The sequence below is a fragment of the Eublepharis macularius genome, chromosome 11 (assembly GCF_028583425.1).
Source record: "Eublepharis macularius isolate TG4126 chromosome 11, MPM_Emac_v1.0, whole genome shotgun sequence".
Taxonomy (NCBI): Eukaryota; Metazoa; Chordata; class Lepidosauria; order Squamata; family Eublepharidae; genus Eublepharis; species Eublepharis macularius.
In genome coordinates this window covers 93,392,624-93,412,432 of record NC_072800.1, presented here as the reverse complement: position 1 = coordinate 93,412,432, position 19,809 = coordinate 93,392,624, and the positions used below count along the sequence as shown (strand labels likewise).

General features: G+C 47.4%; 1 protein-coding gene across 1 annotated transcript; it reads left to right on the top strand.

The window, feature by feature from the left end:
- The first annotated feature begins 9,785 nt into the window (after positions 1 to 9,785).
- On the top strand, positions 9,786 to 14,174 carry LOC129337799 (cathelicidin-2-like). The gene is made up of 4 exons (XM_054991750.1): positions 9,786 to 10,007; positions 11,035 to 11,142; positions 12,147 to 12,230; positions 13,870 to 14,174. The coding sequence occupies exons 1-4, from the start codon at positions 9,831 to 9,833 to the stop codon at positions 13,978 to 13,980; spliced, it is 480 nt and encodes a 159-aa protein (XP_054847725.1). The 5' UTR covers positions 9,786 to 9,830; the 3' UTR covers positions 13,981 to 14,174.
- Positions 14,175 to 19,809: the final 5,635 nt, after the last annotated feature.

Below are 19,809 nucleotides of genomic sequence, written 5' to 3'. Positions count from 1 at the left end.
AAATTTGTACCATTGTGATTGTAATTTGCAAGAACGTTGTTTGAGATTAATGCGCCATGTTGTTTTGGGGACATCAATCCACCACCAAGACCAGCTTGTTGTCAAACTGAAAGATCCTTCCCTGAAGCCTTAGTTGACTTGTTGCGGCCCCTAGTGGGGTTTTCATGGCAAGAGACTCAGAGCCAAGCTACAAGTGACGCCTCACACAGGTTGGACATTTGTCAGCTTACCTCAAGTTTTGATGGGAAATGTAGGCGTCCTGGTTTTACAGCTTGGCTCTCCATTACAGCTGCAAGACCAGGACGCCTACATTTCCCATCAAAACTTGAGGGAAGCTAACAAGTGTCTAACCTGTGTGAGGCGTCACTTGTAGCTTGGCTCTCAAGGAGCTCAGGTACAGTCAGCAGGATCCTTCCCCATTTGTCCTCAAAATAAAATCCCTGTGAGATGTAGACCAAGGCTAAGATAGAGGAGGGGCCCAAGTGAGGTTCCATGACAGATGCGGGACTTGAACCTCGATCTTCTAGGTCTTGGTCCAACACTCTAACCACTACACCACACTGGCTTTGGGTAAATGCAATTCATTGATGGAATTAGGTGCATCTTGCGTTGGAAAATCTTGCAAAATGTTGAAAAAGCATCACGTTGTCTTCCCCTTTGGGGCCAATGACCTCCACAAAGGATTTCGCAGCCTCTCCCTTCTGTGCTCCTCAGTGCTCAAATGAATATTTCCCCCCCTTCTCGTGCCCCTTCTCCATTTTCTTTAGACAGTGGTTAGGAGTAGGACATTAGTCTAGGCTATGGGAGATGAGTCCCTTTCTCTCAACCTTACCTACCTGACAGGGCTCTTGTGAGGATAATGTGAAGAAAGACATGAATGGAAAGGAGGGGAAAGGCGGAATAAAAATGTGCCAGGAAAGAGATTTCATCAGCTAACTATAGCAGAGAATGCATTTGGCAGAGACAGGTCTGGAATAACCTTGCAAACCAACATCAGTAGTTAGCATTATATGCCCCTCTCCAGTTTTCAATGTGCTTCGTCTACATTGGGTTGGATCCTGCCACTCTAATCAGCTACCAGCAGCAACTGCAGAAAAAGGCACTGCTAGAGAAAGGCACTGCTAGCAGAGCAGAGGGGTATGATCCAGAATCTCAGTCCTTACAACAACCCTGTAAAATATTGTCTTCATGCCGGAGGGCTGAGAAGGAGAGTCTTGCCTAAGGCCGCTGAGTCAGTATGTGGCAGAGGCAGGATTCACACATGAGACTTTGAGTGGTTCTGCTGCATCAGCTGTTGCGTTCTAGACCACAGAATATGGGCCAAATCCACACTACATAAACTTTCCCGCAGTTTTACAACTTTTTTTGCGCAAATCTCAGTGCTGTTCACACTACCTGTTTTCCATTCCACAGTTCTCTCGCTTCTCTTTCGGTTTGGTTTTCATCGCCAGTTACTGGTCTATTGTGGGAGTTGCATGGTAGGCGTGAATGCCTAGAAGCGGTTTTCAAGCGCCTTTTCTTCAAACCACCCCCACTTCCGTTTCTCTACCCTGAATAGGAAACCCGTTCCTAACGCGTCGATTGGCTTATTGTCCCCGCAAATGCTCCGTACTCCATGAACGCTGGGCTTTCATAGCTTACTTTGTTCTATTGAAAACATTATTTTGATGTTGCCAGAATAAAATCTCGTTGCTGGGGAAAGCGGTCTGGAGAATTCAATCCTCAGTGGCGCGATGCAGACCACCACGTTTTTTTCCTTTTTAAAATTTTTTAATCTGATTAATGTAATATCGAAATTCCGCTAAATCTTCTTGTGCAATTCAGAATATAACAGAACACATAGGCAACATACAACAGAACACATAATTACTGAAATTTTAAATGGGATATCTTTTTGCATAGATCCCAATTTGGTTTTCGAATGCAATCTTGAAAGTTAGATAGATGCTTTGAGGAGCCACTGCACCATTGTGGCGTCAAAGCTTCATCTCTTCGACGAAGCTAAGAAGTATTGTCGAAGGCTTTCACGGCCGGAGAACGATGGTTGTTGTGGGTTTTCCGGGCTGTATTGCCGTGGTCTTGGCATTGTAGTTCCTGATGTTTCGCCAGCAGCTATGGCTGGCATCTTCAGAGGTGTAGCATCAAAAGACATGGAAAAGAACCTCCTCAGGATACAGTGAAGCCTCCCGCCATTAGCATTCCACACCCTGGGAAACTCTTACAGGATGACTCAGCTTAACCCCAGCCCTCCTGAGTAGATAGAAATGACCTGCCAACATCTTTTCCACACTGTGACAGAGAGATCTCTGTCTTTTGGTGCTACACCTCTGAAGATGCCAGCCACAGCTGCTGGCGAAACGTCAGGAACTACAACGCCAAGACCACGGCAATACAGCCCGGAAAACCCACAACAACCATCAAAGCTAAGAAGCATCGTCCTATTGAAATTTCCATGTTTCCTGCGTGCTTTCTTTTTATAGGATTTTTAAGTACCCTGCCAGAAATGTGAACCAATCGCTACGAAAAGTGGCACGTGATATATCACTTTGCTGATGTTGCAGTATATGGTGATTTCGAAATAACGGAATTCAGTTTTAAAAATTTTTTAAAAAATGGGCAGGAAGATTAAGCCCCGCCCACTAAGACGGCTTTGCCAACGGCTGTGTGAACAGTAGATCGCGCAAGGAATACGCAGTTTAAGCATGAATGTGAACAGAGAGGTGAAATTTGCGGGTAGGAAAAACACAGAAGTTTTCTGTTAAAAAAACGGAAAATAGGTGAGTGTGGATTCAGCCATTGTCTCAACACACAAGCTGGAATTGATTGCGGACAGATCCTTTTTCTGGCGCTGCTGCATTTGCACTCTGTAATGGTACAGAGTTCATCTCTTTCAAGAGTTACTGGTTTACTCTGCATACCGATCCCCTCCCAATTCCAGTTCTGCTGCTCAGTTGCATATTTTAATATTAGGAAGGCTTTCTCTTCCCATACAAAGTGGCTTCTGCATCGTTTTAGCCATTAAATAAGCTGCCATGTCGGCTAGGAAATCTGAATTTTCCCACCCACGCATTGCTGTGATCTTTCCCAACACTTCAGAGCAAAGTAGGCTTGGAAAAAACTGGAGAACCCCAGAGAGGTGCATGAATACACCATGGTGCTGGGGTGAAGCTGGAAAACCCCCCACTTTCCAATAGGATTGAAACCAAAACAGATAACTCATGTATAGGACCAGGGTCACCATACCTTATGGAGGGGCACCTGCAGGTTTCACTGTTGCTCTCTCCCCACCCACGCACCTCCCCTGCCACCTGTTCCTGTGCTCTCCCTGCCCACTTGCTTGCAAGCGCTTCACCTGCCATACTCTCAGGGCCAAGCTAGAAGTGACGAATTACACTTCAATGGCAAGTGAACAGACTCACGTGTATTCCTCCCTGTTCACTTGTGCTCCACTCAATCACGTCAAGTAGAGCGCAAGTGGAGTGCAAGTGAACAGGGAGGAATACACGTGAGTCTGTTCACTTGCCATTGAAGTGTAATTCGTCACTTCTAGCTTGGCCCTCAGCTTCCCAGCATGAACAGGGAACAGCATGCAGATGACGCATAGTGGCAGCACTTCTGGTGGCCACAGCAGCAGTGCTACCAGCTGAACGCACCAGCCAGCGCAATTGAGGAAAGGACATGCATATGGAACGGGGAGGGGGGGTGAGAGGGTTGGTGAGCAGCGGAAATGTGAAGGCCATCTGGCTGTGACATCTGCCACCCTGTTGACTGCCAGGATTGGTTCAGCTGATCCGGGTGGCTCTGCAGGTTCCTTCCCTCCCTCCCTCCCCAATCCATGTACATCCCTCCTTCCAATCACACCTGCTATTGTCGTTCATCAGCTATTGTCATTTGGCATCTGAAATCACTCTCCAAGGTATAAGGACAGATGGACTCCCTTTCTAGCTGTATCTGAAGAAGTGAGCTGTGGCTCATGAAAGCTCATCCCCTACCACAGATTTTGTTAGTCTTATGGGTGCTACTGGACTCTTGCTCTTTTCTACTCCTCCTGAAGCTGTATGCTCAGTGGAAGAGGATAACTATCCCAGACAGAAGAAGAGTACCGTTCTTTGGTCAAGGGAATCCCATAGCTGCGCTCCCCTCCTAGAACCTCCAAACAAGCTCAAGGTCCATTTGTAGAAAGGGAAGCAGGAAGGGGCATTGTGCTGGGCAGCAGAAGAGGCCACCCGAACCTGGCACTGCCCATACGGAAATGGCCTGAGTTCCCAGCATGGAACTCGCAGTGCAGGTTTGATTGCGTGGACCGAGGCAGACCCGGGAGAAAATGTAACGTGTCGTTAGGACTTCAGAGAATGACTCCCCCCCCCCCCCCGGATCTTTGGAATCTGGAAGGACTTCCCCTCCCGGTCAGCTCCATTTGTGAGGTGTAATGAGTGCGCTTCTGGGTGTCGCCTCTCCCTACACCAGAGGTCTCTGCTCACTTGAACGAGTTACCTGGAGCCGCCTCCGTCAGTGCCCTGCTCTTTGATCCTGGCGCTGTTGCAGCCTCTGTGCTCCTAAAACAGGGAGCATGTGCTCTGTGGAGCTGAGATGAACTGGGAGAAGAAAAATGCCTTTGTTCTCTCCTGTACAAACAGGATGTCTTAGGAGAATCAGCATTTAACAGGCGGGGGTGGGGGGGCAGATAAGAGCCAAGCATTAGGAAAGCTTTCCTAATCAGTCCCCCAAGGTCATCCGAGAGGCAGCCTGCCTGTGGAGGTCTGACTTCTGCAATGGCAACCACGTTAATGCTGATGCAGCCCAACTGCAAGCCGCGCCTGTGGTGGGGCCTTGCACAAGAGGTTCCCCCAAAGCAAACTGAAATCCAGATCAAAAATTAACCCCTTCAGGGCCCATGCTCTTGAGCTGCAGCTCAGCCCTGGCAGAAGCCTCAATGCGGCGCATGAATTTTCAAAGGCTTTCATGTTAACTTGGGAATGTCCTCCCGTTTCACGGAGTTGTGCTTGGAGGCCATTCACATGTGGAACTTTCTCCTGTTTCAAGAGCCACCACACACTTTTTTAGACAGTGATGGAGAAGATGTGTCTCCTCACTGACCCACCCCAAATGCTAGGCCCAGTGTGCCCTGGGACAGGACTCAGGTGCCATTCCGCCATAAGGTTGGTGGTAGACAGCCCCCCCCTTTCCACAGAGACTGCCCCCAGCTTTCCCTTCGCTCTCCTTCTCCTCCTCTGTCTCTGCGTGTAAAGTGCCGTGAAGTTGCCGCTGACTTATGGTGATTCCGAAGGGCTTCCAAGGTAAGAGAAGAACAGAGGTGGTTTGCCATTGCCAGCCTCTTGGTCTTTCCTGGAGGTCTCCCATCCAGTTGCTAATCAGGGCTGACCCTGCTTAGCTTCTGCTCTGGTTAGACCTCACCTAGAGTATTGTGTTCAGTTTTGGGCACCACAATTTGAGAAGGAAATAGACAAGTTGGAACGCGTCCACAGGAGGGCAGCAAAGATGGCGAGGGGTCTGGAGACCAAGTCCTATGAGGAAAGGTTGAAGGAGCTCGGAATGTTTAGCCTGGAGAGGAGATGACTAAGAGCCAAGCTACAAGTGATGCCTGACACAGGTTGGACACTTGTCAGCTTCCTTCAAGTTTTGATGGGAAATGTCGGCATCCCGGTCTTGCAGCTGCAATGGAGGACCAAGCTGTAAAACCAGGACGCCTACATTTCCCATCAAAACTTGAGGTAAGCTGACAAGTGTCCAACCTGTGTAAGGCGTCACTTGTAGCTTGGCTCTAAGAGGTGATATGATAACCATCTTCAAGTACTTGAAGGGCTGCCATATGGAGGATGGCATGGAGTTGTTTTTTGTTGCCCCAGAAGGTCAGACCAGAACCAACAGCTTGAAATTAAAAGAGTTTTCAGCTAAACATTAGGAATAACTTCCTTCCAGTTAGAGCAGTCCCTCAGTGGAACAGGCTTCCTCGGGAGGTGGTGGGCTCTCCTTCTTTGGAGGCTTTTAAGCAGATAACTATAGAAGAAACATACTATCTTGAAGTTATTTGCAATAATATAGACCTATCCACCCACTTTGCAATAACAGAATATATTTTCTACCATCCACTTACACCGTAGGAATAGATGGACCGAGGTTGCATAGAATTACATCTGAGGACCTGTAGCGCAAGCTTATACTATTTCATATACTGTTTTTACTATTTATTGAATTTATTGAATATTTATTGGATACTATTCCTGAACTCTGTATTTATTGATGTATGTTTATGAGTACATGTGATATAGTGTTGTTATCAGAGTGCTGGTGGCATTTATGTAATAGAGTGAATGTTTACTGTTATAATCATAGTTTGCTTCATCATGCACCTTGCACTTTAAGATAGATAAAACTGTATGAGATACTGAGATTTGGATTGTTATTCACAGGGACTAGTGTCTACATTTTTGCTTATCTTCTGGGCATGGAGCAGGGTCACTGAGGTTGTTGGGGGGAGGTATTTGTGAATTTCCTGCATTGTGGAATATCCTTGTACTACAATTCCTACAGCTAAGAAACTAGCCAGCCTGTACCTAAAACACGTGGTAAAACTGCAGTAGTTTCCTAATAAGGTAATATCCGACTGAGGTCCACAGTTCGTTGCCAAATTCTGGTGGGAGCTTCTTAAACTCACAGGGATCGAACAAGGAATTAGCTTCACCTATCATCCCGAGAGCGACGGACAATCTGAATGCACAAATCAAGTGCTAGAACAGTTCCTAAGGTGCTACATTAACTATCAACAAGATGATTGGTTTGATTTTCTTGATTTCGCTGAATATACATCTAACAACTCAGTACGTAGGTCGAAAGGAGCCCCCCCCCCCGTTTAAAATAGTACATGGATATGAAGGAAACGCCTTGCCTTTTGCTGCTACTCCTAGCTCCCAACAGGTGGGAGACCTGGAGGAATGATGGACTAACTTAACTTCCCAATGGGGAATCAACCAAAAGACTTTGGACAAAGCAAAAGAGGACGACAAAAATTTGCTGACAAAAAATGCTCAGAGCAACGGAAACTACAACCAGACTTTGTATATATCTCCACCAAAAACATAAAAGGGGAACAACCTAGCAAAAAAATTGGGATGGAGATATCTAGGCCCTTTTCCTGTAAAAAATGTTAATCAATGATGTAACTGTGGAAATTGAACTCCTAAATAATTTAAAACAAATCCACCCAGTATTCCACTTCAGTCTTCTAAAAAGGGTCCCCCCACCTGATCAGTGGCATCCAGAAAGGGGATCCCCATATTCACTACGAAGTGGAGGAAATCCTAGACTCTAAAATTAAACACAACAAACTTTTCTACCTGGTCAGATGGAAAGACTTTGATGAATCTTACAAAGAATGGGTGGAGCATTCCTATATGAATGACCCCAGACTGATTTCAAACTTCCTGACAAACCTGGCCCTTGAGGAAAGGGGCCATCTTTGGGGGGGGGCAGAATGTCATGTCTGAGTAGCATTGCCAGCCTCCAGGTAGTGGCTGGAGATCTCCCGGAATTACAACTGGTCTCCCGGCCACAGAGATCAGTTCACCTGGAAAAAAAGGCTACTTTGGGGGGCGGGCTGTATGGAATTATGCCATGCCAAGGTCCTTTCCCTCCCCAAACCCCACTTTCTCCAGGTTTCACCCCCTAGATCTCCAGGAATTTCCCAACTTGGAGCTGGCAACCCTATGTCTGAGCCCCATCCATGCCAATTTTAATGATCCTTTTGTTCTGAACCAATGTATCCTGCTGTAACTCGATGTCATATTACCAATGCCATAACGATTTCTTTCACAGGCTTTCACATGTGTTTATCTAATGAACTGCAAAAGTTTCCAGTATTTCTGACCTTGTATGCTACTCCCTCTTGGGCTTCGCTATGTCTTGGTTTTCAGTGACTCATCTTGATAGTATGAATATGTAAACCGTTCTCACACAAGGAGAGCACCGAACTCTTGTTTATTGTTGGGAGGGGGAAAGGAGCAAACTCGAATGTTAAAAGAAAGGACTTCCTCACATGTCGTCATTCCTGTCAATTTTTACTCTTGATGCTTAGATGCTTACCTTGCTTCTGAGTAGTTCTATGGACACATATATGAAAATGATTTGATTTCTGAATAAAACCATTTAACCAAGGACCTGCGTCTTGCTGCAATGGTACAGGGATCTGTCTGCCGTATCCTGCCATCCATAGCCTGACAGTGTGGGGGGTTGGACTAGATGACCCTGGAGGTCCCTTTCAACTCTATGATTCTACAAGCGAAGAGCCCTTTGGCTCGTGCCCTTAGGCTGATGGCTCTGGGTATGCCTGAGCCTCATACCTGCAACAAGAAGGGGATAGCTCATGCTTAGCAAAATTTTACACCTGGCCAGGATATTCCTCCCAGTCTTTCCCTCCCTGCTGCATTAACTGCAATGGGGGGAGGGATTCCTCAGTGCTAATTAAAAGTGCTTCAAAATGCAGATGTGACTTCACTGGGGAAAAATATGGAAGGACATCCAGCAGAGAGGGAGCTGGACTGGCGGATAAATGACAGCACAAAAATGACGGAATAAAATAATCTGGCAACGAGATGAGAGATCCCACTGAGAAGGTCTGGAGAGGAGGCACACACATTTCCTAAATAAATAAATAGCACACGAGTCCCGCGTACTACAAGGGGGGGTTTGTGCATGTGCACAAATTCTAGCAGGCCTCTGCATCCAACTGACTTCGGCCTTTCAAGAGCATGCGAAGTCTCCAAGTGTGGAGTCTTGGGATTCAGACCAACTGGAAATTCTCTTGCATTAGCTCCACTGCAACAGAGGCCATGGCTTAGAGTCTCTCTACATCAGCTGACTTGGTGTGTGTTCATCAAATGTAGGGAGACATAATGTTAGCTGGGAAGCATAGTTTAAAAAGACAGAGCCGGCGGAGATCACTCATCTTTGACTCCAGAAGGCTCTGTCAATTTCTCCTCTCCAATCTCAAACTGTGTGGGATGGCAACCAGAGAGCAGCCAGGAATGGAAACGGGCTGGAGCTGCCTTCCAAAGCCGGGCTTGGACCTGGAGAGGTTCTGATGGGCTGAAGTTCCCCTTCTGGCGTTTCACAGCCTCTTCACGCAGCTCCAGTGTATAGCAAAGCCTTTGCTCTGCCGCCAGCTCTGTCTTTTTAAACTACCCTTCCTAGCTAACATTGCATCTCCCAACATGTATTCTTTATGTCCAACGTCTCGTGCAGAGAGGCTGTCAGTGATACAGCATTTTCTCGGCGAGCAGAAGGGCCCAGGTTCAATCCCCCAGCATTTCTAGTTAAAGAGGACCAGGCCTCTGCCTGAGACCCCGGAGAGCTGCTACCAGTCGATATACGCTGCCTGCTTTGGTATCAGGCATATCCGTGTGCTCCAGATCCAAATAGGTGAGAACTTGTGCACAGCCCCCACTCACTTCAAGGGTCTCTCACAGTGGATCTATAGCTTGGGAGATGGGCCAGTTCAATTGAGTCCCTGATCCAGCAGAAGATGGACTTCCCACTTGCACCAGCCTTTCCTAACACAAAGCCCCCTCCCTCCCAGCCTCCCCACCTGGGCCGTTGTGCAAGCAGAGCCAAGGATTTCAGCAGTTCCTCTCTGCAGATCCAACTGCTATCCCACTTTGGCAAATTGGCCAACAACGGGCATTTCCTGCCGAGGGGAGAGAAAGCCACTCCATCCCCAGCCGACAGGATGTTAGCCCACCAGGCCCACCGGGGGAAGGATATAAAAAAGGAGCAGGCAGGCTGGAGTGGCACCTTGGGCACCCCCTGAAGCCGGGATGCAGAGCTGCTGGGCACTGGTGATGCTGCTTGTGGGGGTGGCCTCAGCAGCCCCCACACGGTCTACCCCTCTCAGCTATGAGCAGGTTCTGGCGTCTGCGGTTTCCACCTACAACCAGGAGCTGGGCCAGGAGAACGCCTTCCGCCTGCTGGAAGCCGAGCCCCTGCCAGATTGGGTGAGTCGCTCCTTGACCGGGGCCTGTCTCCGTGAGCACAGAGGACGCTGCTCCACCAGCACCTCTTTCCTCTCTGCTCCCTTCATTCAGGGGGAGAGAAATCCTTTCAGCCTCCAGGCACTGGCGTCTGAAAAATCTGACTGTTTTTTGAAAAGCATGGCTGAATCCAAGCATTCCTAAAGCCGTGGCCCGCTGTTTGACTATCCATTGGGCCCATCGAGGGCTGAGCATAGAAAGGAGAATCTGAATCCCTCCTCCTCCTCCTCCTCCTCCTCCTCCTCTTTTGCCACAGGGTTGCCAATAGACCAGGAGAAATAGTGTCCGGTCACTTTTAATTTACCAGGTGTGCTGCTGTGGCATAGTGGTCAAGTGGTTGGGCTGCAAATCAGCACTCTGCCAGTCCAACTCCCACTCCTGCCATGAGAGCAGCAGGTGGCCTCCAGTCAACCGCTCCCCCCCAGCCCAGCTCCCCAGCTGTATTATGGGGATATTAACAACAGTGACTTCGTTCACTGATCTGAGTGGGGCACTGATCTGTCCAGAAGAGTGTAGTTATTATTTTTACTTACCCCCAAGTCATGAAATGTGTAATGGCCCATTTCCACACATTAAGCCTCTGCTAAAAGGTCCGGACGTTTTCTTCAGGTCTGTTCCACCCTCAGAATAGTTCTTAATACAGGCAGGGGTAAACCAGCCATCTGCCATTCCTGGCTGGCTGCAGGGGGCAACCTGTCCATTGTGTTTCTGGACCTCCCCTGATTCCTGGATTCCCAACAAGGCCAATGTACCTTTTACAGCATCACAACAGGCAGAAATCCACCAGGTGGAGCTCCCCGTTCCCCGTGCATGTGCATAGCTGAATTTCTCCCTGCCCTGCTGCTGTGCAGCTTTCAGCAGCACTTGGCCAGATCAAGGACTGGCGGCTCCCAGCTTCTCCAGACAGGAGTCCAGCTCATGCAAGGCAGGGCAGCTGCCTTCAGGCCCCCACTGCAGACATGACTGATCTCTGGGCCAAATGTCTTTGCAGGACCCTTCTGCCAAAACCATCCAATCTCTGAAATTCTCCATCAAAGAGACGGTTTGCTCCACAGCCGAGAACCTGGACGTGAGCCAGTGTGACTACAAAGACGATGGGGTAAGGAGATCCTTCGTAGGGGAGAGAAGAGGGCCCAGTTCTTACTGCACAGCTTCCATGCCTGAACGGCAGGCCTGCAGTAAGAACGCAGGTGATGCTCTGCCTGATACGGCGGGGTGGGGTTTGCCTGCTGTCTTCCTAACACTCATTTGTGTATTCCTGAACTAAACAAAGAGCGAAGGTAACGGTGCCGCATTTCAGAAAAATCCTCAAAGCAAAAGATTTTTCATACCTTTTTATTAGGACCAACTCAAATATCACCAAAGAGGGTGCAGGCTTCGGAGCTCTGCAGAACTCTTCATCAGACCGGAAATTGGTTCAGTCCAAAAAACAAATTGAGGGCGGGGCTTTTTTGGGCCTGCCAGCGAAGACCCAAGCCTGCAGCCAAAGCCCCAAAATAGAACAGCTGATGTGTTGCAGACGTAATGGGATTTGATGGTGCTAGGCTTGCCAACCTCCACGAGGGGCCTGGAGACCTCCCAAAATTACAGAGATCGTTTCCCCCTGGAGAAAATGGCTGCTCTGGAGGGTGGGCTTTCTGGCGCTGTACCCTGCTGAGCTTCTTCCCGCCCCAAATGCCACTTTCCCCAGGCTCACACCCCAAACCTCCAGGAATTTCCCAACCCAGATGTGGCAACTCTAGAGGATGCCGAGTGCCATTTAAGCAGGGAGTGCTGATCCCCTCCAAGTCTTCAACAGAGGGTCCATTTTGCAGTGGGCTTGGGGCTATGCTGGGCTATTGAGTCCCCCCCTCCCCCCATCCCTGAGGGGATATGCAGGAAAGATACTGAGTCAAAAGGGCCTTTTTTCTGGGAGAAATTTGGAGTATACTGAGGGGGTGGGGGGGCAGAATTCATGCGGGCTGGAAATGCCCTGGGCTGGACCGTACTGGCTTGTCCTGCTCACCCTGGTGCAAGGATGAGTGTGTGCAGTGCATGGGGTTGAGCAGCTCCTGAACTCGTAGCTTGCTTGGGGCTGATTTCTCTCCTCCTTTGCTTGGGCAGGTTGACAGGGACTGCTCTGGCTTCTATTCTGCTGAGCAGGATCCACCACTGATCATCGTCCAGTGTGAAGATATGGAGCAGGAGGTATTTTTTTGGCCAACTCTGTTTCTTCTTTTGCATTTAGGGCTGGGGTGCTGCCAAAATGTGTGTGCGTGAGGGGGGGAGGGGGGGAGATCCCCTCAAGGGCCGGCTTCTGAGTCTGTCTTTGCAGATATCTCATAGGAGAGCCAAGAGGACTTCCAAAAGTTATTCCAAAGTCTGTACAGATGCATGCAGAGATCTGACAGGTTGCAGCTTTGATTTCCAAAAGTATGTGTTTGAGGATGTTCCCTTTTGGTGTCTTCCCCAAAGACACCGTGCTCCTGAGCACATGCAAAGTACACATCTGATGGATGGTTTAAAAAACCCCAAACAATCAGTATATTGAAATAGATCAAGATGGGTAGCCGTGTTAGTCTGTCTGTAGCAGTAGAAAAGAGCAAGACTCCAGTAGCACCTACAAGACTAACAATTGTGGTAGAGTATGAGCTTTCGTGAGTCACAGCTCATTTCTTCAGAGAACTTTTTCAGAGAACTTCTCCAAAGATGTGAGCTGTGGCTCATGAAAGCTCCTACCCTACCACAAATTTTATTAGTCTTATAGGTGGTACTGGACTTTTCCTCTTTTCTAATGTAAGGAAAGACTGCCTCTGAGCATATGAAAGGTTCTTCCCAAAGAGTATACTCTTTTCAGCCCATCTTGTAGAAACAAAAAGCAGTGGCTTCCTGAATCCATCCTTTTCAATTTGGAGGAGTCCACACACACACATGGATATTGGATCACCAGCTTTTGTCTTCCAAAATTTTCACACTTTATGTTTAAGACCTTTTGAGTTTATAAAATAGTAAAACAGTAAAGAGTACAGTAGCACCTTAAAGACTAACCAACTTTATTGTAGCATAAGCTTTCAAGAACCACAGCTCTCTTTGTCAGATGCAACTTTATTGTAGCATAGGCTTTCGAGAGCCACAGCTCTCTTTGTCACATGCAACTTTATTGTAGCATAAGCTTTCGAGAACCACAGCTCTCTTCATCAGATACAACTTTATTGTAGCATAGGCTTTCGAGAGCCACAGATCTCTTGGTCAGATGCAACTTTATTGTAGCATAAGCTTTTGACAATCATACCTGGCTTTGTCATCGGACAAAGAGCTGTGGTTCTCAAAAGCTTATGCTAAAATAAAGTTGGTTCGTCTTAAAGGTGCTACTGGACTGTACTATTTTGCAACTATGGACTAACATGGCTAACTTCTTTGGATCTTTGAGTTTATGTTGAGTGAGGGAAGGGAATCAGGTTGTGGTTTTCAAATGGATTTTTATGTCCCAGAGACTGGAGAAGAGGAGGGTGAAATTCTGGCCACTTGGCAGTTTTGCCCCCAGCAGGCCTATGGCCGATTCCAGATGACTAACCTTAAGGCGCTTCATGCCGCCCTCTTCTGGATCGCGACGGGGAAAATGCGAAATATCGTGTTTCCTCGCGTGAGTTTTGCGCATCGTCGCGCAAAACTCGTGCGAGGAAACACGATATTTCGCATTTTCCCCGTCGCGATCCGGAAGAGGGCGGCATGAAGCGCCTTAAGGTTAGTCATCTGGAATCGGCCAAAGTCATGCTGGCTTGCTACAATGTGCAGACATTGGCTCTGTTATAGCTCTTGACCCCTATCTCTCCTTTCCTTGCTCTAGCTGAACCGTATCACCCGTAGCCGCTGGAGAAAATTCTGGAGGAAAACCAAGAAATTTGTAAAGAAACATGGTGTCAGCATTGGTCTGGCAGCTCTGCGATTTCCTGGATAACGAGGGCTGGAGAAAACCAATCTACAGCTGGTTGCAGTCCTTCGAGACGCACTGCCACTGTTGCATGGAAAAGATACCTCGGGAGTTGTGCCTGCAGTCTTTGAAAGCCCCATGTTGCTTCTCACACAGCTCCTTTCTTTTCCCTTTTCCTGATGCATGCCGTAAGACTTCAGTCCATAATAAAATTTGTACCATTGTGATTGTAATTTGCAAGAACTTTGTTTTAGATTCATGCGCCATGTTGTTTTGGGGACATCAATCCACCACCAAGACCAGCTTGTTGCCAAACTGAAAGATCCTTCCCTTAAGCCTTAGTTGACTTGTTGCAGCCCCTAGTGGGGTTTTCATGGCAAGAGACTCAGAGCCAAGCTACAAGTGACGCCTCACACAGGTTGGACATTTGTCAGCTTCCCTCAAGTTTTGATGGGAAATGTAGGCATCCTAGTTTTACAGCTTGGCTCTCCATTACAGCTGCAAGACCAGGATGACTACATTTCCCATCAAAACTTGAGGGAAGCTGCCAAGTGTCCAACCTGTGTGAGGCGTCACTTGTAGCTTGGCTCTCAAGGAGCTCAGGTACAGTCAGCAGGATCCTTCCCCATTTGTCCTCAAAGTAAAATCCCTGTGAGATGTAGACCAAGGCTAAGATAGAGGAGGGGCCCAAGTGAGCTTCCATGACAGATGCGGGACTTGAACCTCGGTCTTCCAGTCTTGGTCCAACACTCTAACCACTACACCACACTGGCTTTGGGTAAATGCAATTCAGTGATGGAATTAGGTGCATCTTGCGTTGGAAAATCTTGCAAAATGTTGAAAAAGCATCACGTCTTCCCCTTTGGGGCCAATGACCTCCACAAAGGATTTCGCAGCCTCTCCCTTCTGTGCTCCTCAGTGCTCAAATGAATATTTCCCCCCCTTCTCGTGCCCCTTCTCCATTTTCTTTAGACAGTGGTTAGGAGTAGGACATTAGTCTAGGCTATGGGAGATGAGTCCCTTTCTCTCAACCTTACCTACCTGACAGGGCTCTTGTGAGGATAATGTGAAGAAAGACGTGAATGGAAAGGAGGGGAAAGGCGGAATAAAAATGTGCCAGGAAAGAGATTTCATCAGCTAACTAAATCAAAAAGAGTCCAGTAGCACCTTTAAGACTAACCAATTTTATTTTATTGTAGCATAAGCTTTCGAGAATCAAGTTCTCTTCGTCAGATGCCTGATACAGAGACTGACGAAGAGAACTTGATTCTCGAAAACTTATGCTACAATAAAATAAAATTGGTTAGTCTTAAAGGTGCTACTGGACTCTTTTTGATTTTGCTACTACAGACTAACACGGCTAACTCCTCTGCATCAGCTAACTATAGCAGAATGCATTTGGCAGAGACAGGTCTGGAATAAGCTACGTTTGGAATAACCTTGCAAACCAACATCAGTAATTAGCATTATATGCCCCTCTCCAGTTTTCAATGTGCTTCATCTACATTGGGTTGGATCCTGCCACTCTAATCAGCCACCAGCAGCAACTGCAGAAAAAGGCACTGCTAGCAGAGCAGACGGGTATGATCCATTATCTCAGTCCTTACAACAACCCTGTAAAATATTGTTTTCATGCCAGAGGGCTGAGAAGGAGAGTCTTGCCTAAGGCCACTGAGTCAGTATGTGGCAGAGGCAGGATTCACACATGAGACTTTGAGTGGTTCTGCTGCATCAGCTGTTGCGTTCTAGACCACAGAATATTGTCTCAGCACACATGCTGGAATTGATTGTGGACAAATCCTTTTTCTGGCGCTGCTGCATTTGCACTCTGTAATGGTACAGAGTTCATCTCTTTCAAGAGTTACTGGTTTACTCTGCATACCGATCCCCTCCCAATTCCAGTTCTGCTGCTCAGTTGCATATTTTAATATTAGGAAGGCTTTCTCTTCCCGTACAAAGTGGCTTCTGCATCGTTTTAGCCATTAAATAAGCACGCCTACCTTGTGCAATAAAATTTTATTATTCAGTTTTGCCACTGCAGTAGGATTTGTTTAATAGGCTTAGTGGAGCTGTTCAAGAATAGAATCTACATTTTGGGAGGACAGCGGATTTGTCTTGATGGCAGTTATTCCCCCAGTCGTAAAAACACTGAGCTCAGTCCACCTATTAAAATCTTCTGCAGCCTTTTAGAAATAATATCTCATGATTCGACTGTGCTATTCGATCAGCTTCCTGTCGAAGCTCGATCTGTACAAATCTCTCTGGAGTAACTCCACACAGGCTTGCCCTGTTCCTGACTTATTTCTTCAAGGGCCTGGAAATCTCCTGGAACTGCATCTGCTCGCAAGAAGACTACAGGGATCAGTTCCCCTGGATGAAATGGCGGCTTTGGAGGGTGAATTTTGTGGCACTGTGCCTCCCTTCCCAAAACCCCACCCTTCCCAGGTTCCACCACCAAGAAAGCCTGAGCTCAAGCAGAGCCAATTCTCCCCGGCCCGAAAGGGAGAACGACTAAATATTCTGCATCTGGCAATGGGTTGGGTGTTGCCTTGGGATCATGTGTGGGTGGACGTGGCCCAGCAGTTCTGCCCTCTGGGCAATTCATGCACTGGACAACTGACCAGTCTGAAGCCTCTTTGGGCTGGACTCCAGCTTTTCTGCCTCGAAAACGCCTGCTACGTAGGGCTGACACAGCAACCAGTAGCAAATTCCCCTAGGCGTGATTTGGAAACAAGGCTGGCAAATTATTTCTTTAAAATGGGGGGGGAAATGGGGAAATAGCTCGCTTTTGTCCAAGCCACCCCAGGCAAGGGAATGGCAAGCCTGCTCCTTCTCCTCCTTCCATCTTGGCAGCATGGATGCAGGCCTTGCCCTGCCACCCATGTCTATCCTTAGACTAGATAGGTAGTTAGGATCTAGCTCTCCTCATTTCCTATCAGAGTATGGAGTTCCTGCAATAAAGAACTCTTATTTCTTTTCTAAATATAAACCAAGTGTATGTTTTTATTATTTTCACTCCTGCACACACACCAGCCAGCAGAACCAGCTCACAACCACCTATAATCATGCTTCCTATGCATAACGATAGATTCTGCTAACGGCCCAAACATGGAATCCTTTAATTAGGCTTCTGGGGCCAACATAATGATTTATTTATCCTTCCTTCCTTCCTTCCTTCCTTCCTTCCTTCCTTCCTTCCTTCCTTCCTTCCCATAGCCTGCATAACTCCCCTGTGTGGACTCAAAAGTGGCTTACATCATCCCCCTCTCTTCTATTTTATCCTCACAACTATCCTGTGAGGTAGGGTAGGCTAGGGATGCCTGACTGGCCCAAGGTCACCCCGTGAGCTTCCATGGCGGAGTGAGGATTTGAACTTGAGTCTCCTATTCTAATCTCTACGCCATACTGACTCCAGGGTCCCGGAGTTCACAGCCATAGATATCAGGTATCCTTGCAGAAAATATGTCCCAGTGATCCTTGTATGTGGGCTAAGAGTCCAGTAGCACCTTAAAGATTAACCACCTTTATTGTAGCATAAGCTTTCGAGAACCAGAGCATCAGAGGCATCTGATGAATAGAGCTGTGATTGTTGAAAGCTTATGCTACAATAAAGTTGGTTAGTCCTTAAGGTGCTACAGGACTCTTTACTATTTTGCGACTATGGACGAACAAGGCTAACTCCTCTGGTTGTGTGAGGGTTGTGAGCCTTCCAGGGTTCTAGCACTGGGGGAGGAAGAGCAGGGGCCTTTCCAAGAGACCTTTATGCCACTGTAGTGCCAGGGAGTTGACATTGCCAGAGAAGTTTTTTATGAATGGGCCTAATCTTCATTGGAATTTCATCACAGTGGAAACAGGTTTTGGGGAAAAGGCATTTGTGATGCACTCCCTTTCAAATTTTGGCATAAGCACTACAAATGAAGAAACGGGAAGCAGACATCCTTGCCTTGGGCCTCTAGATAACTCAATTCTATCAGAAAGAATGTCATTCAAATAGTATTTTTGTACCAGGCTAAGAGAAGGCATTCACTTCATCTGAGTTATAAAAGCTATGGCTAAAAATCCAAGGCCCAAGGACTGATACACACTCCTTTGATGATGATTGATAATGACACTTATATACCTCCTGTAGAGGAATTTCAAAGGGAGATTAGAAAGAGAGATTGCAGAATTGCAACTGATAACGAAGCTCAAGACAATGCATCCACCTGGACTGAATCAAGATCTAGACTTCCTGTCTCATTACCAATGCTAATTTCTTCACACCCTCTACCCCTCTGCATATCCCACCCTATTCAATCACACCTGCCTTTGTCATTCACTGGCTGTTATCACTCAGCTTCTGCAATCCTTCCACTCTCCAAAATATAAGGACTCAAATTCTAGCTGTATCTGAAGAAGTAAAGTAAGCTGTAAGTAGCTATATCTACTTCCTGAGTAGATATAAATTACCTGCCAACATCTTTTCCACACTGTGACACTGAGAGATCTCTGTCTTTTGGTGCTACACCTCTGAAGATGCCAGTCACAGCTGCTGGTGAAACGTCCGGAACTACAATGCCAAGACCATGGCGATACAGCCCAGAAAATCCACAACAACCAAAGTAAGCTGTGACTCACAAAAGCTCATACCCTACCACTAATTTTGTTAGTCTTATAGGTGCTACTGGACTCTTGCTCTTGTCCACTTATATACAGCTCTTCTAGAAAGAGTAGTGCCCCACTCAAGCGGTGAACAAGGTTAGTGTCCTATTATCCCCACAAAACAGCTGGGGAACTGGGCTGAGGGGAGTGGCTGACCCAAGGCCACCTGCAGAGCTCATGGCAGGAGTGGGAGTCAAACCAGCAGAGTGCTGATTCGCAGCCCAACCACTTAACCACTCTGCTACAGCAGCAATACTATTTTGCAATTGGTTGGTTAGGACAGATGGTGCTGATTCAAAGTGAATACTCCATCTAGTTTGTACGCATCTTCCTCTTCCAATTGATCCAGTTTTCACTTCCTTCCCCAAATCAGGGCCAATTCCAGACGGCCCTCTGCCTCCCGAAACGTTGCGCGTCGTCGCACGTCGTCGCGCGGAAAACGCGAAATATCACGTTTTCTCGCGCGAGTTTTGCGCGAGGTCGCGTTTTCAGCGCGACGACGCGCGACGACGCGCAACGTTTCGGGAGGCAGAGGGCCGTCTGGAATCGGCCCAGGCATGCTGCAGTAATCCAGAATCTTCAGCTCTCTTTACTCAATGGAGTCAGTAATCGGTAAGAAAATGTCTCATAATATTCACCTGTAAAATGTTCCATTCCTGGCCATTTGTCATGCTTTAATTTCCCACGCACCTGTTTCCCTGATGTTGCAATCCCTAGAATGTATAGTCAGACCATGTCTGCTTGTTTAAATTCAGGTGAAGTCTAATCCATTCAGAAATTCTTTAAGGTCAGTGAAGAGTGAACCTGCGTATTTCATTTTTGTTGTTGTTGCAAAAGTCAGTAAATGCTGTTCTTCCTTAGGAGGACACATATAATCATTGTCTTTGACAGAGGAATATGATTAGGCGATCTCTCAACTACCTCCCTCCTGGATCTTTCTGGATCTTTCTGGATAGTTCATTGCAGGGCTTTTTTTCCCGGGAAAAGAGGTGGCAAAACTCAGTGGTGGAACTCAGGACCGCACAATGACTTCACTTTGGGTCAGCTGGAATAAGGGGGAAGTTTTTTTAAAGTTTAAATTGCCCTCAGCAGAGGGCAATCTAAACTCCCCTCAGTCTGGAGATCAGGGGGCGGGGCCACCAGCCATGTGACCATTTTCAAGAGGTGCCAGAACTCCGTTCCGCTGGGTCGCCACTGAAAAAAAGCCCTGGTTCA

What these genes read in the sequence shown, in the direction of transcription:
- LOC129337799 (XM_054991750.1), top strand. Translation starts at nt 9,831, where the DNA reads ATGCAGAGCTGCTGGGCACTGGTGATGCTGCTTGTGGGGGTGGCCTCA. An exon ending in CCGAGCCCCTGCCAGATTGG is followed by an intron (nt 10,008 to 11,034) that starts GTGAGTCGCTCC and finishes ATGTCTTTGCAG; the next exon opens with GACCCTTCTGCCAAAACCAT. An exon ending in GTGACTACAAAGACGATGGG is followed by an intron (nt 11,143 to 12,146) that starts GTAAGGAGATCC and finishes TTGCTTGGGCAG; the next exon opens with GTTGACAGGGACTGCTCTGG.